Source organism: Pongo abelii, chromosome 3 (assembly GCF_028885655.2).
Source record: "Pongo abelii isolate AG06213 chromosome 3, NHGRI_mPonAbe1-v2.0_pri, whole genome shotgun sequence".
Lineage (NCBI taxonomy): Eukaryota > Metazoa > Chordata > Mammalia > Primates > Hominidae > Pongo > Pongo abelii.
The window spans coordinates 92,637,856-92,665,425 of NC_071988.2; the positions used below are offsets into that span (position 1 = coordinate 92,637,856).

General features: G+C 35.5%; 1 protein-coding gene across 2 annotated transcripts in view; it reads left to right on the plus strand.

Moving 5' to 3' along the window:
* Window positions 1-27,570, plus strand: part of SLC4A4 (solute carrier family 4 member 4) — a 385,603-nt gene that overhangs the window by 299,700 nt on the left and 58,333 nt on the right. For both annotated transcript variants that reach the window (XM_024246262.3, XM_054554039.2), the window contains 2 exons: window positions 6,361-6,431; window positions 16,920-17,111. In XM_024246262.3, the coding sequence (XP_024102030.2) occupies window positions 6,361-6,431; window positions 16,920-17,111 (263 nt within the window). The remainder of the gene's footprint in view (window positions 1-6,360; window positions 6,432-16,919; window positions 17,112-27,570) is intronic.

Genomic DNA, 27,570 nt, shown 5'->3' on the forward strand with positions numbered 1-27,570 from the left:
TTATTTAATTTTATCCTTTATCTACTTTCTAGTTACTTAATTGCCTTAAGATGTTTCTTAAATGTAATGGAATAAAATTTTAAAGTTTCATTATCATGGAAAATAGTCTTAAAGTTTTTCTTGTTCACATCGGATTAATCAGTGCCACATTACTACAACCCTAAGAAGCCATGTTGAGGGCACAGGTTCAGTTTAGGCTAATATTTATTAAGCACCATCCAAATGCCAGACATTTTACTAGGGGATTTTAATCAACTATATCTTAATAACATAATATATGTGTATTTAACCATCACATAAATCTTGAGAGATAGCTGACATTCATCCCAGGGACAAGGTCTGCTTTCTCCAGGTCACAGAGCTAGGAGTAATCTTAGCTGCCATTTATTTAGATCTATCCTGGTACTGGACACTGTGTTTACAATTTTGCCTACATTGTGTTATTTAATCTGCACAGTAACCTTGTGAGGTAGATGGTTTCAAATCCAGTTTTACAAATGAGGAACATGTGGTCAAGAGGTGTGAAGTAACTCCTCAAGATTATGCGGTGAGGGAGCTTACGGGCACTGTGCTCAGAAGGTGCTGCATCCAGAATTCAAGCCCAGTTTTTCTAGTACCCCCTTCTCCACATTGTATTAGGTGATACATAAAAGCAGACAGATATGACCTTAGTGACCAATTGTTGCTTACATTTGACCTCACAGTCTCACGTGAGTTTGTACCTGTTCCTGATGGTACAGTTCCTGCTAATATGTAAAGCAGAGGAGCCATGGGGTAGTTCCTGGGGCCAGGTCACTAGAAGATAAAGGAGAACAACCTTTAACAGTGCAACAGATACTCCCCTATGCAAGAGGTGTGCCAACACTGACACAGGGATGTCACCTCCTTTTTTGTCTCACAGCTCCCACAACTGCAGCCATACTTGATCCCCTTGTTCTTTCTCTAAATCTCTCATTAAACATGAAGAAGTCAGCTTAAATGCCTAGTGTTCCTTTATTGGAATGCTAAGCTTGTGGGAGTTATTTATATCCTACTGCTCAAGGTCATTGCCAAGGTCTGATTTTTCACACACACAAAATTTTTGGAATAAATAGGCTAAGAAGGATAAGTCACAGATACATTTTTAAATGTCTGTTACTGACAATATTCATTCCCTCATTCCAGAAAATCAGCTAAAATCTGATACATGGGAAGGAGGAATGAGATATGAAAATCCAAGTATGGAAAACGATCAACCTGTGGAAGCTCCCTGAAAGCCAGTATGAAACAGAGATTGTCCCAGTGGTAATTGGCTAAATCTAAGTTAGCCAGATTCCTAGGGCAAAGGGTTTCTTTGCCTCATGAGCCAGGATGCTGAGTAAATGGGAGAGACAGTGTAGAGTGTTTTGGCTTTTCCATTTGACTTTTCCAGAATCCTAATTAAGGAGATTGCAGATTCCATATAAATGGATCATTCTGCAATTGGTTGCCAGAATATTTGCACCTGGATCCAAATGGTAACCAATGGTTCTTGTAGACCAAGCTTCCAATTGGGATTGATCATTTTCTTTTCTGTGAGCTTAAAGAAATTTACTTTTAATCTTGTTTATGGACTCTAACATACTCTGCCAATATGCAATTACGAAAGTGCTTTTTAAGTGTATTTATTTTCAAGTCTTTCTTCCGAAGCAGATGCTTATTAAAATAAGTAGGGAAAGTGTTATATACTTTTTACTGTTCTTTTGATGCTGGTCTTTTGGATTTTGAGAGCCAATGTGCTTTAATAGCTTGTCTTAGGGGAAAAAAATTGAAATTCTAAAAGGAATTTAAATGAGCAGAATTGATGCTTATCCAAAACTTGAGAGCAGCTACTAAAAGTTCAGATTGCAATCCTATTTTAGTACACCCCTGGCCTTTATTATCCATCATTCATTTCATGAAGAAAGAGCCTTGAATATCTTTTTCCTCCTCAGTCTTTACTCCTTGTTTTTATGCAGAAAAGTGTGTTGCAAAAAGACCTTCAAACTCTCATGACAGGAAGCTGATAAAATTGCATTAAAGAATCTAGCTCAAGAAGGGAAGCTTCTCAACACCATCCAAATAGTATCTGTAATTTCATATGTGCTGCCCTTCCTCAAAAGCTCAGACAGATCAGACATTTTGGGTCACAGTTGAGAGTCACATCATCTAACATTGGCAAGTACTATCTCACCTTGAATTCTGTGGCCACATAAGTCATCTGATTTTGATGGTTAGAAATGCTGTGTAAGAGAAGAAAGAATGCTGAACAAGGTCTTGCTACCAACTCTGCTTCTGATAAACTATAACCCTGGGCAAGTAACCTGGCATAGCAAGCTTCAGAGTCCCATCCAATATGAAATGGGTATAAAATTATACCCATTATATGCTCTAGGATGTTTTAAAATGAAGAAATACAATGTAAGAAAATGTTCTTTCAGCTTGGTGGAACAACATAGTAATATAAACCTAGATTTTGTTAATAATTATTTACTAACATCTTCTTCCTTTTGAGAATGGATGTATTTGGCTTTATTGTTTAGGCCAAACATCCTTTAGCCTGTTTTTGTTTTTGTTTTTTTAACTTTCATTTAAGTTCGGGGTACATGTGCAGGTTTGTTACATAGCTATATGTGTGTCATGGGGGGTTGTTTTAAAGATTATTTCATCACCCAAGTATTAAGCCAAGTACCCATTAGTTGTTTTTCCTGATCCTCTTCCTCCTCCCACTCTCCACCCTTAATAGGCCCCAGAGTATGTTGTTCTCCTCTATGTGTCCATGTGTTCTCATCATTTAGCTCTCATTCATAAGTGAGAACATGCAATATTTGGTTTTCTGTTCCTGCATTAGTTTGCTAAGGATAATGGCCTCCAGTTCCATCCATATCCCTGCAAAGGGCATGATCTCGTTCCTTTTTGTAGTATTCTATGGTGTATATGTACCACCTTTTCTTTATCCAGCCTGTCATTGATGGGCAGTTAAGTTGATTCTATGTTTTTGCTATTGTCAATAGTGCTACAGTGAACATAGTTGTATATGTGTCTTTAAAATAGAACAATTTGTATTCCATTGGGTATACACCCAGTAATGGGATGGCTGAGTCAAATGTTATTTCTGTCTCTAGGTCTTTGAGGAATTGCCACACGGTTTTCCACAATGGTTGAATTAATTTACACTCCCACCAACAGTGTATAAGTGTTCCTTTTTCTCTACAACCTCACCAGCATCTGTTATTTTTTGACATTTTAGTAATAGCCATTCTGACTGGTGTGAATAGTATCTCATTGTGGTTTTGATTTGCATTTCTCTAATGATCATTGATGTTGAGCTTTTTTTTCATATGATTATTGGCTGCATGTATGTCTTCTTTTGAAAAGTGTCTGTTCATGTCCTTAGCCCACTTTTTAATAGGGCTGTTTGTTTTTTTTCTTGTAAATTTGTTTAAGTTCCTTATAGATACTGGATATTAGGCCTTTGTCAGATGCATAGTTTGCAAAAATTTCCTTCCATACAGTAGTAGGTTGTTTGTTTACTCTGTTGATAGTTTATTTTGCTGTGCAGAAGCTCTTTAGTTTAAATAAATTCCATTTGTCAATTTTTGCTTTTGTTGCAATTGCTTTTGGTGTCTTTGTCATGAAATCTTTTCCCATGCCTGTGTCCTGAATGGTATTGCCTACGTTGTCTTCTAGGGTTTTTATAGTCTTGGGTTTTACATTTAAGTATTTAATCCATCTTGAGTTAATTTTTTTATATTGCATAAGGAAGAGGTCCAGTTTCAATTTTCTGCTTATGATCAGCCAGTTATCCCAGTACTACTTGCTGAATAGGGAATCCTTTCCCCATTGCTTTTTTTGTCAGGTTTGTTGAAGATCAGATAGTTGTAGGTGTGCAGTCTTATTGCTGGATTCTCTATTCTGATCCATAGGTCTATGTGTCAGTTTTTGTACCAGTACCATTCTGTTTTTGTTACTAGAGCCAGGTAGTATAGTTTGAAGTTGGGTAACATGATGCCTTCAGCCTTGTTCTTTTTGGCTATTTGGGCTCTTTTTTGGTTTCATATAAATTTTAAAATAGTTTTTTCTACTTCTGTGAAGAATCTCAATGGTGGTTCAATAGGAATAACAGCAAATATATGAATTACTTTGAGCAGTATGGCCGTTTTAACAATATTGATTCTTCTTATCCATGAGCGTAGAATGTTTTTCCATTGTTTGTGTCATTTCTGTTTTCTTTTAGCAGTGGTTTGTGGTTCTCCTTGTAGAGATCTTTCACCTTCCTGGTTAGCTGTATTCCCTTGGCATTTATTCTTTTTGTGGCAATTGTGAATAGGAGTTTGTTCCTGATTGTTGTTAATATTTAGGAATGCTAGTGATTTTTGCACATTGGTTTTGTATCCTGGGACTTTGCTGAAGTTATTTATCAGCTTAAGAAGCTTTTGGGCTGAGACTGTGGGGTTTTCTAGATACAGGATCATGTTGTCTGCAAACAGGGATAGTTTGACTTCCTCTCTTCCTATTTGGATGCCATTTATTTCTTTCTCTTGCCTGATTGCCCTGGCCAGGACTTCCAATACTACGTTGAATAGGAGTGGTGAGAGAGGGCATCCTTGTCTTGCACAAGTTTTCAATGCTTCCAGGTTTTGCCCATTCAATATGATGTTGGCTGTGGGTTTCTCATATATGGCTCTTATTATTTTGAGGTATGTTCCTTCAATACCTAGTTGGTTGAGAGTTTTTTTTTTAACATGAATGAATGTTGAATTTTATCCAAAGACTTTCCTGCATCTATTGAGATAATCTGGTATTTTTTTCTTTAGTTCTGCTTATGTGATGAATCACATTTATTGATTTGCATATGTTGAACCAACCTTGCATCCCAGGGATAAAGCCTACTTGATTGTGGTGGATTAGCTTTCTGATGTGCTTCAGTCTATTTTAATTCCCTCTGTGATCTGTAATGAAACAGAGAGAATAAGAACACAGATAATATGCACATGTACTTGCTTTACTGCTGAAATAGAGAAACTCTGGCAACAGCTAGCTTTAGTTTAACAGTTTTACAATCTAAAGTCTTGAAAGACCAGCGTGAATTCCAAAATTGACCAAAAGTAGGGCTCAAGCTAAATATTTTCTCTCTTTTAGTTGTTTTTCTTGTTTTTTTCTTCCCCAATTTATCTGCTCTCATTCATTTTTAGTCATGAAATGCCCTCTTTTCTAACTTCCTTTATTGACAGTAAACAAATATTTTTGAGTTCCTGTTAAGAGCTACACTGGGTAGATTTTAGGGTAAAACAGTGAACAAGATAAGCTTCTTCTGTTCCTCCCTTATGGATCTCATATTCTAATGTCAGCTACCAAAACCTGTGTGTTTCTTCTTAAAGGTTTATGTAGGCAGGACTTGAAGCATGGCAAACTAAAAAGGCAAGCTAGTGGCTCAAAGGGACTGGAGTAGGGACCAAACAGTAGCTAGCAATTCAGATGTTAAATAAACTATGGGACCCTAAACAAACAAATGAACAAGTAAAAACCCTGATGTGTTGTTTTATAATATTTCTATAAATTAGGAATATGCTCTAATAGTTTATTTTATAATACATAAAGCTTTGCAAAATAGGAAGAAGGCTTATCTGATAAAGAAAAATATTTTACTTATAGAATACTTTTTAAATACCGTTTTTTAATTTTCAGACACATAAAATTTTAAAAAAGGAACGAAATGTTTCCAAGAGGAAGTTTGGTTTAATAAATTAGGTTCTTCTTCAAGTGCCATCTTAAACCTATAAATGATGCCACATTATATGAAAATAATTTTTAAAATTAGATTAAATATTCATCTCCATTATATTTATATTTTTTAGTATTGTCTCTTGTTTTCACACATTTTGCAAAGATCACCTTTCTCATACACTGTCAAAATTTCCAAAAGCTACAAATTATTTAAGTCTTAATTAGTAAAGCTTCAATATGGGAGATTTTCCTGTACATTCTGAAGCCAGTGGTCAGCTTAATCAATTATGAACAGCCAGCCCTTGTTCCACTAGACAAAATATATTGAGTACCTTGTAGTATCAGGGAAGTTTTATTTCTTTTTTTTTTGAAACCTGAAACAAATTTTAATACCATCTCTTTAAATATTCACCATCATTTCTTATCAGATTAGAGCACAGCAGATGTGTCCAAATCTTTGTTTTATCTAGGTGAAAGGTGAACACATTTATAATAAATAAAAATTCATTGTGCCCCTATGTTGTTATTAAAGACATTTTTACTGTATAACCCTGCTTTTAAAAATACCTAATTATGCATTTAAGGTCTTTTTATATTTTAGTTTTATAGTATAAAATAATTGTCTTTTGCTTACAGCTAATATCTCAATATCTAATGACACCGCACTGGCCCCAGAGTATTTGACAACTATGTCTTCTACTGACATGGTAAGTGACTTACTATTTTAAATTAACTTCATACTGATTGCATATTGTATACTTGTTTATAATACTTATAATATATGATGTCTTCTACCATTCAGCAATTCTGGCATGAACACATATGTGACAATTATTGACAGTGGAGGGACGGGGAAAAAAAAAGCCACTTTCCTTTGCTCTAGTCAGCACTTTTTTTTTATTTGCCTTAAAAAAAGCTGAAGCCAATATTTACTTCTATAACATGCTTTTTAAAACTTCTTACGAATTTAACTGCCACATCGCATTAATTGTAACCTCGAAATATTTTCACAAGGGAAAATGTGAGAAGTTGGAAAATGAGAGCACAGTATCCTCTCTCTGTTTCTCGTGTGGTTAAGAATTCTTACCAACCAAATGGTGCTGTGTTCCCTTCACTAAGAGTGATTGTAGCAGGACCTTTCCCCTGTCACTTAGAAAGGACTGTGCCTCTGTCACATGATATCCTTTCCCATGGCTGGTAACCAAGGATCTTTAAGAGACTGGAACTAAGCTTTAAAAATGAGCTGTTTTGCATGGAAGGTCACACACTGGAAGGAGGCTTTTGTGTTGGAGAAAAAGGGGAAAGTGCTGTTTCAGACTTCCAGTTGTGCTTCTTCTATGCTGAACATGGAATCTTACCAAAGAATATCAATCTTTCAGTTATAAAGACAGAAGCCATAATACCTTGTGTTGAGAGTGCCCATCTCTCAGGAGACCCGGCCATTTCTACAGATATTCTGTAGTGAGTGCCTTAACATCCCTTTCAAAGATGATGTTTTGTATCTTTCCTGGGCAACTCTCACGTGACCCTCTTTTTTGTTTTTATATTCTATGGCTCTCTTGACTGCTTTTTTTGCTGTTAAAGTCTTCTCTGACTTTCCTCAAACTTACTTCTCTATTTCTTCCATGTTTGATGTTAGGTGTGTGAAAAAGTATGTGTATGTGTTTTACCACATGCATACAGAAAGGAGTTCAACTTTCAGTCTTTCAACTGGTCAGCCTGTTGCCTAAAAGGTCTTGCCTAAATACAGGGAAAACTGCCTCCTTCTAGATTTGAAAGAATTTTATTCAAAATTCTTATAGTAAAAATATAATTAATAAACTATAATTTAATAATATATATTTTAATTAAAATATAGTTAATATAATTAATAAAGACATGTTAATTTGCAATAAATATTAGTGAAACACTCACTTCCACTGACTTAAAAAAAGAAATTGTTATCTAACTTAATTCTTTTTGTAACTAATCAAGGGAATCATTAAAATTAATGAACTTTTAAGCCCTGTCTTTGGGCAAGTCCTGGCAGAAATTCCAGTAATTGATATGTATTCAAACAAAATGTCACAATAAGGTTCTTGAAAAAAAAATGGAAGTTCTGATTGACTTCTAGTATGACTATGATAGAGACATAGAGGCATAATATCATTTCAACTTAGCTACTATTTATAGAACACCTACTAGAGACCACATGTGTTACACATATTCTCATCATTGTAGACCTTAATATGTACTATAACCATCAACATAAACTACCAGGGTTAATTACTTCTATTTTATACATGAGAGAAACTGAAGCTCCAGAGGGTAAATCACCTTTCTTGCTTTAGGTCACATAGCCATATATTAGTAGAACAAAGATTAGAACTGAAGTCTGGGTGGTTCTTAGACTGGTGCCATTCCTAGTATACCATGATTCTTCAATGTACACAAATGGCAATATTTACCCTTCCATTTCCTATAGATGCCCCATATTCCAGGGCAGCAATCCCTTCATATGCGTCAATTGCATACCTTAATTAAAATGTGAAGGTGCTATGTTCAGCATCTCTAGGGAAAGAAGTTAGGAGAAAAAATGTGTGTGTGTGTGTGTGTGTGTGTGTGTGTGTGTGTGTGTGTGTGGTCATGAAGGCCAATTTTTATTTTATCCTTCATTTCTCCTTTTTCATTTATATGAATACCTGTATTTATATGTTGTGTATACACATACATACAATATAGGTAAATGACTCAGAAACGAGTTTTAAACAAATATGATTTATTACCGTCAATCATAATGATCAATTATTGAGGCGCCTACGAGGTGCCAGACTCTTCACAGTAATTGTCTATAATTCTCACAATCACTTTATGAGTTATTAGATGTTACCCCTATTTTATAGATGAAACAGAGACTTAGAAAAGTTAACTGACCTCCCAAAGACCATACATATTACAAGTATATGGTAAAATCAGGATTTGAACTCAGGGTTTTCTGCCTGTAGAATCTGCCTTATTTCTATTCTTTCAGGAAGCAGCATAGTGTTTTATGTAGAGGAACTCACAGATATTGAGTTCTTGTGTCAGACTGCCTGGTTCAAGTGCAGGGCTCCACGACTTAATAGGCTGTGGAACCTTCTTAGTTTCTCATCTGCAACATTGGGATGGTAATAGTACTTATCTCAAAGGTACTGTAAGTGTCAACTTAATAGATAGGCAGAACTTAGCATAGTGGATGGCATGTAGTCATCTCTCAGTCACTGTTAGGTATTGTTACTGTTCTTTTTAGGTATTATCATTTGAGTAGGTCATGCAGCCTCCGTAACTCAGAAGTTTAATGGAGAAAGGAAATTGGGAACCCCATCTTCTGAGAGGCTATTGTGTCCTCCGTCTGCTTGGTCATGCTAGCCAGCTCTCCCATCCTGAACCTTTCCTAGGACACACAGTCATCAGGGCTTAATTTTCCTTTTTTCATTTCAGCCATAATTAGATTGTGAGAGAAGGTACAGGAAAAGTGACATGCATCCCCTGGAGCCAGCTAAGGCTTGCTCTCACAGGCCTTCAGTACATCCTGTCAGATGAAGGAAGGTCTTTTCCCTTCAGCTTCACTTGCATGAAGACAAGCTTTCTTTTTCATGGTGGTAGGGATATGTTTCAGGGAAAAGAGCAGGAGAGAGGGGTATTAGAGCATTTAAACAGAGATTAGAACTCTAGGGTACCTATGTCTCAAAATAAAAAGGCAGGTTTTAAAATTTCCATTTATTGTTGGAATGGTGTCTTTATTTCTTCTCACTTTTTCCAATTTTTCTAAAGATTTCTTGCTTGGTATATCCCTTTAACTTGCAAACCAAATTCCTTAAAAGTTTCCTGTAAACCTTTAAAACTAGCCACAACTTGTTCACACTGTATCTAGATAATGAGCATTAATACCTGTTGGCTTACAGTTTCCAGCTCTCAGAGTGTGAGACACCAGATTTCAAAATCAAATGTCGATTTCTTCTGAGGAAGTGATTGAAAGGATCAGTTAGTATTTTGTTTTTCCACATCAGATCCTTTTTTTTTTAATTGAGGCATGCCTTAAAATACACAGTTCTGAAGTATTCATTGAAATGAGTTTTGATGGTTGTAACCACTATCCAAACAAGATACAGGACATTTCCATCACACCAGAAGGTCCCATGGAATGCTGTATTTTGTTTGATACCCCAGCTTTCTTTTTGGGGGATCTTTCTTTGCCCAAATGCTCTGCCCCTAGCCTTCAGATGGCAGATACCTGAGCCCTTTCCAAAGTGGTTGAATGCCTCAGAGAAGTTTCTCTCAGCTCTGCTTCTCTGCCTCCCATCTTAAGAAAGTGGCTTCCTTACACTTAAGAGAGGCTCCATGTATCTAAGGGGGAGCTCTTTTAGCTTTCCTGTCCAACCTCCAGTCTTTCGTGTATTACCCATGCACTTGGCAAAGGCCGTGAGAAAATTTGGTGAGTGGATGCAGACTTGATCTATGCCTAGGACTCCTCTGAATTCTGCTCTGTCACACCAGTCTGCATGTAGCCATTAAAAATTCGTTAAATAGAAAAATTAGTTGGGCATGATGGCACACACCTGTAGGGTTACAGTGAGCTACAATCATGCCACTGCACTCCAGACTGAGCAACAGAGTGAGACTATGTATTAATATCTTAAAAATAAATAAATAATAAAATAAAAAATGTTTGACTTTTTCCCTCATCTTAATGGTGAGTTTTTTAAAACTATGATTTTTATAGGGTATCTAGCTTGCTTTGGTTGTTAGGATGGGAGTGATGGCCTCTCACAATTTTCTATAATCCTAATCACAAGCAGAACAACCAGTTCATCTTGATATCTTATGATGGTACAGACAACTGTAACTCAAATGCATTCTGTAAATAAGGTAGGATTTCAGATTACTGCAAATCTGGCTCACCATTGTGGGGGAAAAACTCTAAATAAGTACATCAACAACTTAACCTTGAGGCTTTTATTTGTGGTATCACTCTCATTTATATTTTTAAAAGCACATATTTTATCAGTTGGTACTCAAAACGGTACAGCACGTCCTCAGATTACACCATTTCATTGTAACCTTGACGAAAAAAGAGAAATTGACTCTCAGGCTACTGCCTGTGTGGAGTTTGCATGTTCTCCTCATGTCTGCGTGGGTTTTCACTAGGCACTCTGGTTTCCTTCCACGTCCCAAACACATGCATATTAGGTTCATTGGCGTGTCTTAATTTCCCAGTCAGACTGAGTGTGGGTGTGTGTGTGTGAGTGCACCCTGTGATGGGATAGTGTCCTGTCTAGAGATAGTTCCTGACTTGCACCCTGAGCTGCCGGGATAGGCTCTGACCACTCACAACCCTGACCTGGAATCATAATAATTATCTTACTTATTTTTACTAATCTTTCTTAAATGTATGTATAGCTCACATTTATTTTAACATTTAATATTAGAAATGTTTTGATCTTTATTTAGAAGTTTGGTGATGTTTTTGTGACCAGGAATATGCCATAGGGACTTAACTCTTGTTTATAGTGATTAGCCTATGGTAAAATTGGTGGTTATACATCATTTTGCTTAAAGTTGCAGTTTCCATGAACCTATTGATGACATTGAGGATCTACTATAATACAGAACCTTTAATTATTATTTTTAGTATTATTATTACTTATTATACTACCCAGAGATGCTGTTAATCATGGGACTAAGAACCTTCATGATGATTCTAGGAATTAACATTCATTTCATGGGAAATGGAATGTCATATTAATATTCTTGTGCAAAGCATCCTTGTGATTTTCTCCCACCTAGAAAGTCAAGTGTAAAAACCATTGTGTCCTTAAATCTCCTTGAAGATTACACATTCCTACTTTTAAAAGTATTACGTAAAATTTTAAATATGCACTAAAATAGAATAATGCAGTGAAGCCCCATATACACATCACCTAGCCTCAATGGCTTTGAACATTTTGTCCATCCTGTCTCATATTATCCCTCACTTTTTCCCTTAGGGAGGATACTGTGGTCTTTTAAATTTTAAAATAAATCCTTTGGTATGCATTCTACTTTTAAGAATTGCAAGCAGATCCACTCAGTATAACAGGGTAATTCTCTTGAAAAATATATCTCAAAAAATAGATTGAAATCTCTTTTCATGAGATTTACCACAGTTAAGATCCTCAGCAACTTGATCATTTTCTTTAAATCTTTTCCCCCAGTACCCATTTACCTAAACGATCTGCTTCAGCCCATCTGGTCTATTCACTGTTAGATCCTCCACAAAGGTGAGCATTCAGTAAGTCTTTAAAACTGAATGAAGCATTGTATGTCCCCATATCAGCATCTTTGCTCATGATGTCTCTCTCTCTCTAATACTTTACCTCTTTTTTGCTGCCAGTGCAGAAAGAAATGCACATCTAAAGTTTGTCACTTTTATTCCCTTTTGTTACAGTTTTGCTGTCCTTCTACTCTTACTCCTGCTGCCCTTTAAATATGAGAGTTCTGCAAAAACCAGTCCTTCTTTTAGGGCTTAGTTTAAATTTTGTTTTCTCTGTACTCAGTGAAGATGATTATTCCCTCTTCTGACCATCTGATCTTCATACCACTCATTTAGATACTTCCTTTTACTGGGTTATATTATTAGTTAATATTTAAGTTAATGTACTTTATTTCTCTAGGGAAAGTTTTAAAAGTCGTTGTCTTATTTATCTTTATTGTACCTGTAAAGGTTACATTAGTTCATTCATGCACTTAGGTCCCAGTGCATTTTCTATTTTCCTGTGGCCACATTTTTCTATTTTCTAGATGTGACTGTTACTCAAAATATTCCGTATCTAATTGAAATAGTATTGCCAAATTTAGCAAACAAAAATAAAACATACCCAGTTAAAGATGAATTTTAAATAAATATTGAATAATTTTAGTATAAATATATCCTAAATGTTACATATGAAACACCTATACTGAAAATACTATTTGTTGTTTACCTGAAATTCAAATGTAACTGGGCATCCTACATTTTACCCAGCAACTCTAAATTAAAAGTTTATTTTAATTTAACTTTGTCCTCCAGATAAAAAGAGTAGATAAATTGGTAGATATCTTCCTTGAATATGTCATATATTCCAGATGTGATGACAGATTTCATTTGTTCAATCAACAATGATCTCTTCAGTGCCTAATGTATCCCAAATTGAATTCTACTACTGCCTTGCTCTGCTCTGCTCTTTTTTTTTCCTTATTGATGCACAGTCCCTTTGGTCCTCAGGCACTATACATTTATCATTTTTAGCTTTTACCATCCTCAGTCCAAACAGTTACTAAGTCCTGGTGCATTTCTCTCTCTCTCTCTGTCTCTCTCTTGCTCGCTCGCTTCCTCCCTCCCTCTCTCTTCCTCCCTCTCTCTCTCCTTTCTCCATTCTTGCATTTCCCATCAATCTCTTTTCCTTTTCATCCCCATAACCAGATTATTTCTCATCCACTATAAACACCTCAAAAGTTTTTGCCAACCCCAAAGAACTTGCCTTAACCTTGCAATTTGCATATTCTAACCTATTCTTTTGTTATTGTATTTCTTGAAAAAATAGTCTGTAATTGCTGTTGCAAATTTTTTCACTCCCACACATTTCTCAGCTCATTGTACTTCTTTTACCCATCACTCTGATAACTTTTTCATAGTGTTTTGTGGTATCTTCACTTCCATTGTGGATACCCTAGATGTTTTACACTCTTTTTTCCTGCACATTTTTCCCTTGTCGTTTTATTGTCTTACTACTCCAATGATCAGCTCTTTCCTGATGACTTCTAAGTAGATGTCTCTAAACTTGACATCTCTCCTAGATCCAGGTCTCAGACCCACTAGATATCTCTCTGAATATTTTCAAACTTACAACAGTGAATATTGAGGAAGCTACAAGTAATAAAACATTACAAGCATCATAAGGAAAACAGATAATGTGCTAAGAGAATTCTAACAGGCGAATGGACTTCTGAGATTGTGTTCCCATTTGTCTTGTTCTTTGTTTTCTTCAGAGACAGGATTTTGCTCTGTTGCCCAGGCTGGCATATAGTGGCACAATCATAGCTCACTGTAACATCAAACTCCTGGGCTCAAGTGATTCTCCTGCTTCAGTCTCCAGAGTAGCTAGGACAACAGGCACGCACCACTTAGCCTGGCTAATTAAAAAAAAATTAATGGAGATGAGGTCTTGCTATGTTACCCAGGCTAGTCTCAAATTCCTGGTTTCAAGTGATGCTCCTGCCTCGGCCTCCCTAAGTGCTGGGATTACAGATGTGAGCCACCATGCCAGGACTGTCTTGTTCTTAAAGTTCTGATTTAACCATTTAAACAGTATGCATAGAATTTTGCACAGGAAATAAAGATCAAAACCATAGAGAAGTGAGAACCACTTGTAAGGGCTAGAGGGCAGTAGCAGTGAGATGAGTTAAGGGTCTCCTGCATTAAGGCCAGAGGAGACAATAGTGGCTTGAACATCGGGGGTAGCAGTGGTCATAGGTAAGTTTGTTCGTGAAGTGGACCCTGCCTGAAGTTTTATGGAATTAACCTTCACTGACATCAGCTTATATGGAATAATGACATTGAAATAATACAGATAATATAGATGTATTTTCAGTGATATCTAAATGGAATTGTTTATTAGCTAGAATTTAAGTTTTATGGGAGTAGGAAGCTTTGTATTCTGAAATGCCAGATATGCTGAGATATATGCATGCCACCTACAGTTTTTATACTGAAGTCCTTAATGAAAGGTGGTATTTGGAGACTCAAGTTTCTGGATAATGATACAAAGAATCATTTGAGGCTTACAAAATACTGATCATTTGGCATTTTAAGTTGATGTAAGCAAGAAGACTTGTCTGTCATTTCATGTACATCTGTATAGTCTTCACCTCAACCTGAATCTCTGTAAGAAAATCAATAGAACTTCCTGTCAGGATTGCTTTAATGCAACTTATCTGTGGGCAACTCTAGTTATAGAGAAGAGTTCTGCTGGTATTAAAGTGCGGAAGTGAAATTATGTTACATTTTTGCTGACTTTAAAACAAAGAAACCTGTTAGCTATTATGACTTCTAAACTTTAAATGTATGCTCCTATAAACATCCATATGCAGAAATCTCAAAAACAAAATGAGATATGATTAATTACCTTTCAGAAGCAGAGTTTGATAAAAGCAAGAATGCAGTTCAGCTGTTTACAAGTTGAAGCTTCTGTAGGAAAAATATTTCAAGGAAAGATGTATAGTTTGTTTTTTATTGACTTATGTAAGCACTTTACCTTTTGAGCTCTATAAAAAATTGAACTCTTTCTGGGCAGAGATTCTTCTTTTATGACTATATTACTCATATCGTGAAAATTCATTGAATAGTAAAAGACATTGATGATGTGTTTGGTGTGAGGTAGAACTCTTGTCTGCAAAGGACAGGAGAAATTTATCTTTCCACATTTATTTGCAAGGTGTTTTCAAATAACTCTTCTGATAGCATATGACATATCCATTAGCCCTGGACCTAAGAGGAGTAAGTTATGGGTATTTAGAATGTTTCTAAGCTGAGACACCCAGTCCCTTCCACCCAACCACATTGGCATCCATTTAGATAGGTACAATTTTGAAAATCTCTCCCCAGGAAAGAGCCAGATTGTCACAGTATGCAAGAAAGTGTTGTGCATAGCAAAAGAAACTTAGTTAAAGGATATTTAAGAAGATTCAAATATCAGTATAAGGGCGATCTGTGCAGAAATTTTATTAAGCAAGGGGATGAGCAACCAGGATACTGCTCATCACATAAAATGTTCAGGCAGAGAATGAATGTTCATCTTTTAGGACTATTGAATACTAAGGGTGATAAATCTGATTAAATCATCCAAGTTTCCTCCAAACTCTGATATTTTAGAAAAAGTTTCTTAGGCTTAGAGGCCATTAACTTTTGGTTGACTGGTAATTCAAGTAAGTCAGCTGTTATACAAGCAGATTCAGATATAAGGATTTCGGGTGCATGTGACTTTATTGAGACAGTGGTCTCAATAAAAACAGATTGAGAGAAGCAGTATAAGACAGGGAAGGAGTTAAACAAGGATATGGTTTCAGCTGAGTTTTGCTTCAGCCTGATCCCATGGGAGCTCTGGAGCATAAATTGTGCATAGAGTTGCTCTCACCTGGAGACTAAGAGGGTATAGTTTTAGACCCCGGTTAGTATTGGTCAGTAATCGGCTATGAGAGGGCACTACATTGCAGGTGAGGTGGCTCTTAAATGGCTAATGGCAGTTCTCTAGAGAAGAAGACAGCTGTGAATTAAGAGCAGCTAGTACTCAGAGCAGCTGGGGGATGGGTGTGTTGGCCCTATCTACTATGCTAGCAAAAGGATTGTCCTATGTATTAGAAACAAAAAATAGGAACAAGAGTGAGCTGCTAGAGGGAAGCACAGCCCTGACTCCACAACAGCCATACATGAAAACTAACCATATGTTTGAGGCCATGTAACATGGAGATGAATATTCCATACACAACTACATAGCCTTAAAGGCATCACAGCACATACGAAGAACAGATGCTCATAACGCTGACCTAGAGTCAAGAAGAAAAAAATCTATACTTTATTAGAATATGAAATTGAAAAAGCAGGGACCACCCACATTTTTATAGTTTAATTGCTTAAATCACCAGTCCCTAGTTATTTAGAAAAGAAACAGAATACTTGTGAAAGTGCTCGGTGAGTAGTTAACCTATTACAACTTTTAGAGCATTAACCATAGGGCCATCAGGTAGACACATAAGAAGCTGTGCCTTACAAAGGTAAGTATTTTTTGAAAAAGGAAAGTGTTTTAGAGAGTCTTACATTTTGAGACTTAGAGTATTAATGTGTCTCAGTTTACTCTCAGGAAGGTGTGCAGGAAAGAAGTACTTTGTGGTTTCTGTTGAACAAGTGGGCGATTTTAAGGCTGTTGCCCAAACTAGGTAACAAATTGCATCATTCTCATTGTATTTTCAATAATTGCCACCCTCTTGGCCCATCTTATCTGTTATTCCATGAACACCTCATCAAGTTTCACCCTCCAGTGCTTATTTTCACACTGTTTTACAGAAACTTTTGGTATAATTCCTATATAGCTCATCAAGTATCAAAGGCTGCTTTTTATATGTCAATGTTCTCTAGAAAAATTTTAATGTTTTTCTTCTTTCAGTACCATAATACTACCTTTGACTGGGCATTTTTGTCAAAGAAGGAGTGTTTGAAATATGGAGGAAACCTCGTCGGGAACAACTGTAATTTTGTTCCTGATATCACACTCATGTCTTTTATCCTCTTCTTGGGAACCTACACCTCTTCCATGGCTCTGAAAAAATTCAAAACTAGTCCTTATTTTCCAACCACAGTAAGTACCTGAGCTTTAAATAATTTTCATTGGATTTACACTGTATCAACAATAATACAACTTTACAAGGTGAAAAAGACACCTGTAATTCAACGTGTCCAATATAATTTTGTGCGTTGTAAAAATTACACTTCCATCTTTGTTCATGTGCATACTTATTAACATAAGTCTAGTCAAGCTCTGGAAAACCTTCCAAGGACTTTCTCACATAATTCTGTCATATACCTCTCATAATTCTGAATGTGCTGAAAGGAAAAAAAATGAGATGAATTATATCTCAAAATGCATGAGTGAAGAAAAATACCTTTTAAATTCATAGTGTTTAAGTACATAATCAAAAACTCTTCATGTTTATCAGGAATTTCCATGTTGTAGAATTTCTTCAGCAGCTGTACATTTGAGTATTTTAGTACTTGAATTATGGGCTGTGGGAGTAAACTTAAATTGTGTTGTTACACAAGTATTGGTATAAGATATGACTGTCATATGAGCCAAACTTTCGTTCCCGCAATGATGAATGCCATAGTACAGAGAAACAGATCATTAAACTGGGTTGTGCAAACATCCTGTCTCCCATTAAAATGCCTGAGTGAGCTTAGTCCAAACTGTGGGTTCATGGAGATACTATAAGAAAAGACTAATATTTAGTTAATGGCATTTTGGTTTTTTGCCTGCAGAATCAAACTAAGATAATCCTTTGCTTTACATTTCAGTTCTTAGTGTTTAGGATGTCAGTATTTCTTAGGCAATCTTGATTACACCTGATTTATATCAGTGACCTGCTCTGTACAGCTGACATCTCATGAAACAGCTCTTCTTGCATTCTATGTAAAAGGAATGGAAGAATTTTAGAATATGAGATGCACTTGAAATTCCTTTTTCCAACTCCTAGGAAATGAAAATATATTTACTTTCACCTAGAAAATTTTCTGATTCGTCTTATAAAATTGAAAATAAATGGAAGGGTTGATAATGAAATGCCTAGAAGTAGATAGCCCAAGGAATGAAAAATTTCCACAAAGTGAAATGTAGAAAGAAGCGTTCAACTTAGTCTGCTTAACATGGGCATTACAAGCTGGTGATCCACAGGCAGAAAGAATTCAACCCACAGCCATTCTTTGTTTAGCCCACAGTGTGTATACACACAAAAAAACACACACTCTCTCTCTCTTACTTGAGGCTTTTGGTAGAATCTGTACTTTGCAGATAGTTATTGTTTTCCCAGCTCTCTATTGTCTAAGAATTGGCTGTTTCATGCATTCAGATTAACTGCCTGTTCGTAAAGACACTGGGAAATGTGCTTTCTTGATACACCTCTTCAACTGTATGAGTTTTGTGTAGAACAGATTCCTGGGTAAAAGTCTTTGAGGACAATTTTTTTTTTCTCTTGAGGTTTTTCCTTCTTAATTAGTAATTTATTGGGCATCTTGGATTTTGTTTGTATTTTTGGCTTATACTTTGTAAATCATCACCACCTGCCAAAGTCTGATGTAATTTAAGTATAGTAAGTGGAAAAGTGGAAAATTTATGAAGCACTTATAAGTCATAATTTGCAAAATAAACTAGTTTCAACTTTGAGATGAATGGAGATCCTTTTCCTAAGTTTTAAAATCTTAATTGACCAATAATAATGTAAACTATATATTTCTGGAGTACAATGTGACATATGTATATGTTGTGGAATGATTAAATCAACCTAATTAACATATCCATTACCTCACATACTTATTTTTTGTGATGAGAACATTTAAAACCTACTCTTTTAGCAATTTTAAAATATACAACACATTATTATTAGCTATAGTCATCATGCTGTGCAGTGGATCTCAAAGACATACTCCTCTTGTCTGATACTTTGTACCCTTTGACCAATATCCTCCCATTCCCTGCCTCCAGTAGGCACCATTCTACTGTCTACTTATATGAGTTTGACATTTTAGGTTTCATGTATAAGTGAGATCATGTAGTATCTGTCTTTCTGTGCTCGGCTGATTTCCCTTCACATAATGTCTTCCAGGTTTATCCAAATTATTGCTAATGACAGAATTTCCTTTGTTTTATGGCTGGATAGTATTCCAGCGTTTATATGTGCCACATTTTCTTTATTCATCTGTTGATGAACACTTAGGCTGATTCCATGTCTTGGCTATTGTGAATAATGCTACAAAGAACATGAGAGTGTTGACATCTGTTTGAGATCATGATTTCATTTCTTTTGGATACGTACACAGAAGTAGGGTTGCTGGATCATATAGTAGTTCAGGTTTTTATTTTTTTGGGGAAACTTTCATACTGTTTTCTGTAATGGCTGTTCTAATTTACATTCCCACCAACAGTGTACAAGGGTTACCTTTTCTCCACATCATCACCAACACTTATCTTTTGTCTTTTTAATAATAACCATTCCAACAGGTGTGAGGTCATATCTCATTGTGGATGTAATTTGTAGTTCCCTGATGCTTCATGATGTTGAGCATTTTTTCATTTATCTTTTGGCCATTTATGTTTCTTCTTTTGCAAAACATCTATTCAGGTCCTCTGTCTATTTATTAGGTGAGTTTTTTGTTTTCTTATTATTGAGTTGTTTGAGTTACTTATATATTTTGGATATTAACCCCTTATCAGATGTATGGTTTGCAAATATATTCTCCCATTCCACAGGTTGTCTCTTCATTCTGTTGATTATTTTCTTTGCTGTTCAGTTTTAGTTTGATGCAATCCTGTTTGTCTATGTTTGCTTTTGTTGTCAAAAAATAACCTTATGTTGAAGTGTAATGTTAGGTTATTTGATATTAACAATAATCTTTGCCCAGACTAATGTCATGGAGCTTTTCCTTTATGTTTTCTTTTAATAGTTTTACAGTTTCAGGTCTTATATTTAAGTCTTTAATCCCTGGCTATTTTCTTTTTTTTGTATTTTTAGTAGAGACAGGATTTCACCATCTTGGCCAGGCTGGTCTTGAACTCCTGACCTCGTGATCCACTCGCCTTGGCCTCCCAAAGTGCCTGGATTACAGGTGTGAGCCACCTTGCCTGGCCTTAATCCATTTTGAATTGATTATTGTATATGGTATGAGATGAGGGTCTAATTTCATTATTCTGCATGTTGATATCTAGTTCTCCTAGCACTATTTATTGAAGAGACTGCTGTTACCCCATTGTGTGTTCTTGGCATCTTTGCTGAAAATCAGTTGGCCATAAATGCATGGATTTATTCCTGGACTCTATTCTATCCCATTGGTCTAGATGTCTGTTTTTCTACCAGTACCATGCTGTTTTGATTACTATAGTTTTGTAGTAGATTAGTGTGATGCTTCCAGCTTTCCTCTTTTTGCTCAAGATTGGTTTGGCTATTTGGGGTCTTTTGTGATTTGATACAAATTTTAGGATTACTTTTTCTATTTGTGCAAAACATATCATTGGAATTTAGATAGGGTTTGCTTTGAATCAGTAGATTGCTTTGGTAGTGTGGACTTTTTAATAATACCAATTCTTCAAATTCATGAATACAGGATATTTTTCCATTTACTCCTGTCTTCTTCAATATCTTTCATCAGTTCTTTATAATTTTCGAAGTATAGCACATTCACCTCCCTGGTTAAATTTATTCTTAAATGTTTTAATCTTTTGTAGCTATTGTAAGTGGGATTGTGATTTTTTTTTCAGATAGGTTGTTGTTGGTCTATAGAAACACTACTGAATTGTATGTCGATTTTATATTCTGCAACTTTACTTAATTTTTTTATTAGTTCTAAAATATTTTTTGGTGGAGTATTTATGTAAGATCATGTTGTCTGCTAACAGAGACAATTTAACTTCTTCCTTTCCTTCCTTTCATAGGTTATATATGTCTAGGAATTTACCCATTTCTTCTAGGTTATTTAGTTTGTTGTTGTGTAATTGTTCATAAGTATCTCTTAGAGTTTTTTTTATTTCCGTGTTATCAGGTGTAATGTCTCTTTTTAATCACTGAATTTATTTATTTCAGTCTTCTTTTTTTTTTAGCCTAGTTATTGGATTGTTGGTTTTGCTTATTATTTGTTTATTTTTATTTTTAATTTAATTAATTAGTTAATTAGTATTTTTTGTTTGTTTGTTTGTTTGTTTTGAGACAGAGTCCCTCTCTGTCACCCAGGCTGGAGTGCAGTGGCGCCATCTCAGCTCACTGCAACCTCTGCCTCCCAGGTTCAAGCGATTCTCCTGCCTCAGCCTCCCAGGTAGCTGGGACTACAGGGGCGTGCCACCATGGGACCTGGCTAATTTTTTGTATTTTTAGTAGAGATGGGGTTTCACCATAATAGCCAGATGGTCTCGATCTCCTGACCTTGTGATCCCCCTGCCTCGGCCTCTCAAAGTGCTGAGATTACAAGCGTGAACCACCACGCCCGGCCTATTTTATTTTATTTTTGAGATGGAGTCTTGCTCTGTTGCCCAGGCTAGAGAGCAGTGGTGCCATCTCAGCTCACTGTAACCTCAGCCTTCTGGGTTCAAGGGATTCTTGTGCCTCAACCTCCTGAGTAACTGGGATTACAGGCGCTTTCCACCGTGCCCAACTAATTTTTGTATTTTTTGTGGAGACGAGGTTTCACTATGTTGACCAGACTCATCTTGAACTGTTGATCTCAAGTGATCCACCCGCCTCAGCCTCCCAAAGTGTTGGGATTACTGGCGTGAGCCACTGCACCCCGGCTGATTTTGTTTATCTTTAAAGAAACCCCAACTTTTAGTTTTGTTAATTTTTTTTACTTGTCTTAGTCTTTATTTCTTCTTTGAGTTTTATTATTTCCTTCTTTCTAACAATTTTGAGTTTAGTTTGTTTTTGTTTTTCTAGCTCCTTGACATGCTTCCTTAGGCTGTTTATTAGAAATCTTCTTTTGATGTAGTCATTTATTGCTATAAATTTCACTCTTAGAACTGCTTTTGTTGTGTCCCATGGGTTTTGGTATGATATATTTCCATTCTCATTTGTCTCAAATTTATTAATTTCATTTTTAATTTGTTTACTTACACATTGGTTATTTAGTAGCACACATATTCAGGAGCATAAACTTCCATGTGTTTGTAAAGGTTTCAAAGTTTTCCTTATTGTTGATTTATAGTTTTATATTGTGGTCAGAAAAGATACTTGATATGATCTCTGTTTTCTTAAATTTTCTAAGACTAGTTTTGTAGCCTAGCATATGATCTGTCCTGGAGAATGTTATAAATGCAGTTGAGAAGAATGTGTATTCTGTAGCAGTTGGATGGAATATTCTGTAAAGGTCTGTTAGGTCCATTTGATGTATGGTGCAACTGAAGTCCAATGTTCCTTGTTGATTTTCTGTGTAGACGATCTGTCCATTGTTGAAAATGGGGTATTGAAATTTACTATTATTGTATTGTCTTCTGTTTCTCCCTTTAGATAGAATAATAATATTTGCTTTATATGTTTAGGTACTCTGTGATTAGGTGCATATAGATTTATAATTGTTTTATTGAATCGATTCTTTTATTATTATATAATGACCTTCTTTGTCACTTTTTACAGTTTTTGACTTAAGTATATTTTATATGGATACCCCTGATCACTTTTGGTTCCCATTTGCATGGAGTATCTTTTTCCATGCTTTCATTTTCAGTCTGTTGTCCTTAATAGTAAGGGGATCTCTAGTAGGCAAACTATAGTTTGGTCTTTTTTTTTTTCATCCATTCATTCCCTCTGTATCTTTTCACTGGAGAACTTAATTTCATTTACATTCAAGGATTTTATTGATAGATAAGGACTTACTCCTATCATTTTGTTAATTGTACTTTAATTATTTTAATATCCTTCATTCTTTTCTTCCTCTCTTGTTTACCTCTGTGGTTTGGTGCTAAGCTTTGTTTCTTTTCCCTTTCTCATGTGTTTATCAGCTGTAATTTCTATCTTTGTGGTTGCCATGGGGCTAACATAATGAGTCTTGTAATTATAATACTCTATTTTAAGCTGATAACAACTTTGGTCACGTTAAAATACTTTAGACTTTTTTGCTCCCTCCCACAATTTATATGTTTGTTACCTTAATTTACTTTCTTATCTACTGTGTGTTTCTTAGTCACTAATTATGGCTTTTCTTGTTTTCAACCATTTTAAGTTTAAACCTTCATACTAGAGATTGAAAGATTTACGTAGCACCATTATAATTCTGTGTTTGATTATGAATTTACCTCTACTGGTGAGTTTTATACTTTCATGTATTTTCATGATAATAAATATCATCCTTTTGTTTACAGTTGTAGCTCTTAAGCATTTTTTATAAGACTGATCTAGCAATAATGAATTCCCTCAGCTTTTGCTTGTCTGTAAAGATCTTTATTATAGCTTTGCTGGATGTGGTATTGGCTAACAGTTGGTTTTTGTTTCCACACTTTGAATATATTATCCCATTCTCTCCTGACTGGCAAGATTTCTGCTGAGAAATCTGTTAATTGTCTAATGGAGATTCTCTTATATGTGACTTGATGCTTTTCTCTTGCAGCTTATAGAATTCTCTCTTTGTCTTTAGCTTTTGACAGTTTGAGTATTAATATGCCTTGGAGAACATTGTTTTAGGGCTCAGTCCAGTTGGGAACTTTTGAGCTTCTTGGATCAGGACATCCATATCTCTCCTAAGACTTTGAAGTTTTCAGTCATTATTTTGTTAAATAGGTTTTCTGTTATTTTATTTGTCTATTCTTTCACTGTCACACATACAATGCAAAGATTTATTCACTTAATTCTTATTTATTTTTTCCTCTGACTTCACTGGGTTAATTCAAAAGATGTCTTCAAGTTCAGGAATTCTTTCATCTTCTTGATCTAGTCTGTTCTTGATGCTATCAGTTGTATTTTTTTATTTCTTTCACTAAATTCTTTGCCGCCAAGATTTCTGTTTGATTCTTTTTTATGATATCTTTCACCTTTTTGAATTTTTCATTCAGATCATGAATTATTTTTCTGGTTTCACTGAATTGTTTGTATTCTATAGTATCTCTCTGAGCTTCTTTAAGATCATTATTTTGAATTCCTTTTGATTTATTTTATAAATATTCTTTTTTTGGACCTCCTACTGAAGACTTATTGTGTTTCATGGGGGGGTGTTATTATTATTTTTCTTTTTTGCTTTTTTTGTATTTTTTTTAAATATCCAACCTTTATTCTAATTCAGGGTACGTATACAGGATGTGCAGGTTTGTTACATAGGTAAATTTGTGCCATGGTGGTTTGCTGCACAGATCATTCCATCACCCAAGTATTAAGCCCAGCATCCACTAGCTTTTCTTCCTGATTCTCTCCCTCTTCCCACCTTCCCCTCCCAACAGACCCCAGAGTGTGTTGTTTTTCTGAATGTATCCATGTGTTCTCATAATTTAATTCCCACTTATAAGTGAGAACATGTGGTATTTGGTTTTCTGTTCCTGTGTTAGTTTGCTAAGGATAAATTGCCCCTAGCACCATCCATGTCCCTGAAAAGGACATGATCTTGTTCCGTTTTATGGCTGCATAGTATTTCATGGTGTATATGTACCACATTGTCTTTATCCAGTCTATGACTGATGGGCTTTTAGGTTCATTCCATGCCTTTGATATTGTGAATAGTGCTGCAATGAATATATGTATGAATGTGTCTTTATAATTGAACGATTTATATTCCTTTGGGTATATATCCAGTAGTGGATATATAAAACTTTATATATAAAATGGATATATATAAAACTTAAAATATATCCAGTAATGGATATATACTCAAAGGCTTTTTCTCCACAACTTTGCCAGCATCTGTTATTTTTTGACTTTTTAATAATAGCCATTCTGACTGGTGTGAGAGAGTATCTCATTGCAGTTTTGATTTGCATTTCTGTAATGATTAGTGATGTTGAGGTTTTTTTTTTTTTTCTTATGTTTGCTGCCCACATGTATGTCTTGTTTTGAGAAGTGTCTTTTCATGTCCTCTGCCCACTTTTTAATGGGATTTTTTGTTTTTTTCTTGTAAATTTGTTTAAGTTCCTTGTAGATGCTGGATATTAGACCTTTGTAGGATACACAGTTTGCAAAAATTTTCTTCCATTCTGTAGGTTGTCTGTTTACAATGATGACCGTTTCTTTTGCTGAGCAGAAGCTCTTTAGTTTAATTAGATTCTGTTTGTTAATTTTTGCTTTTGTTGCAATTGCTTTTGGTGTCTTCATCATGAAATCTTTGCCCATGCCTATGTCCTGAACAGTATTGCCTAGATTTTTTTCTAGGATTTTTATGGTTTGGAGTTTTACAATTAAGTATTTAATCTATCTTGAGTTAATTTTTGTATATGGTGTAAGGAAGAGGTCAAGTTTCAATTTTCTACATACGGCTAGCTAGTTCTCTTGGCACCATTTATTAAATGGGGAATTATTTCACCATTGTTTGTTTTTGTCAGGTTTGTCAAAGATCAGATGGTTGTAGGTGTGTGGTCTTATTTCTTGATTTTCTATTCAGTTCCATTGGTCTGTGCATCTGTTTTTGTACCAGTACCATGCTGTTTGGTTTCTGTAGCCCTGTAGTTTGAAGTCAGGTAGCATGATGCCTCCAGCATTGTTCTTTTTACTTAGGATTGCATTGGCTATTTGGGCTCTTTTTTGGTTTCATATGAATTTTAAAATTGTTTTTTCTAATTCTGTGAAGAATATCAATAGTATTTTACTTGGAATAGCATTAGATCTTCAAATTGCTTTGGGCAGTATGGCCATTTTAACATTTTAACATATTGATTCTTCCTATTCATGAGCATGGAATGCTTTTCCATTTGTTTCTGTCATCTCTGATTTCCTTGAGTGGTGGTTTGTAGTTCTCATTGAAGAGGTCCTTCACTTCCATCATTAACTGTATTCCTAGGTATTTTATTCTTTTTGTGGCAGTTGTGAATTGGAGTTCATTTGTGATTTGGCTTTCGACTTGCCTGTTGTTGGTTTAAAGTAATGCTAGTGAGTTTTGCACATTGATTTTGCATCCTGAGACTTAGCTGAAGTTGCTTAGCAGCTCAAGAACCTTTGGGGCTGAGATGATGGGGTTTTCTAGATACAGTTTTATATAATCTGCAAACTAGGTAGTTTGACTCCCAGTTTGGAAAACACATTTCAGGATATCATCCAGGAGAACTTCCCCAACCTAGCTAGACAGGCCAATATTCAAATTTTGGAAATGCAGAGAGCCTCAGCAAGATACTTCACAAGAAGATCATCCTCAAGACACATAATCATCAGAGTCTCTAAGGTTGAAACAAAAGAAAAAATGTTTAGGGCAGCCAGAGAGAAAGGCTAGATCACCTACAAAGTGAAGCCCATGAGACCAACAGTGGGCCTCTCAGTGGAAATCCTTCAAGCCAGAAGGGATTGGGGGCCAATATTTAACATCTTAAAGAAAAGAAAATCGAACCTAGAATATTGTATCTTACCAAACTAAGCTTCATAAGCAAAGGAGAAATCAAATTATTTTCAGACAAGCAAATGCTGAGGAAATTCATTATGACCAGACCTGCTTTACAAGAGCTCTTGAAGGAAGCACTAAACATGGAAAGGAAAAACCCTTACCAGCCACTACAAAAACACAATGAAGTACACAGACCAGTGACACCATAAGGCGACCACATAAACAAGTCTGCAAAATAACCAGCTAATATCACGATGACAGAATCAAATCCATACATAACAATTCTAACCTTACATGTAAATGGGCTAAATGCCCTAATTAAAAGACGCAGAGTGGAAAGCTGCATAACAAACCAAGACTCATTTGTATTCTGTCTTCAAGAGACCAATCTCACATGCAAAGACACACATAGGCTTAAAATAAAAGGATGGAGGAAAATTTACCAAACAAATGGAAAACAGAAAAAAAGCATGGGTTTCAATCCTAGTTGCTGACAAAACAGACTTCAAACCAACAAAGATGAAAGAAGACAAAAGGTATTACATAATGGTACAGGGTTCAATTCAACAAGAAGAGCTAACTATCCTAAATAGAAATGCATCCAATAAGGGAGCACCAAGATTTATAAAGCAAGTTATTAGAGACCTTCAAAGTGACTCAGACTCCCACACAATAATGGTGCAAGACTTTAATACCCCACTGACAATATTAGACATATCATCAAGAGAGAAAATTAACAAAGGTATTCAAGACCTGAACTCAGCTCTGCATCAGGTAGACTTGATAGATATCTACAGAACTCTCTGCCCCAAAACAACAGAATATACTTTCTTCTCATCAACACACAGCACTTACTTTAAAATTGATCACATAATCGGAAGTTAAACACTCTTCAGCAGATGCAAAAGAACTGAAATCATAACAGTCTCTTGGACCACAGCATAATCAAATTAGAACTCAGGATTAAGAAATTCACTCAAAACCATAAAACATGGAAATTGAACAACCTGCTCCTGAATGACTTTTGGGAAAATAATGAAATTAAGGCACAAATCAGG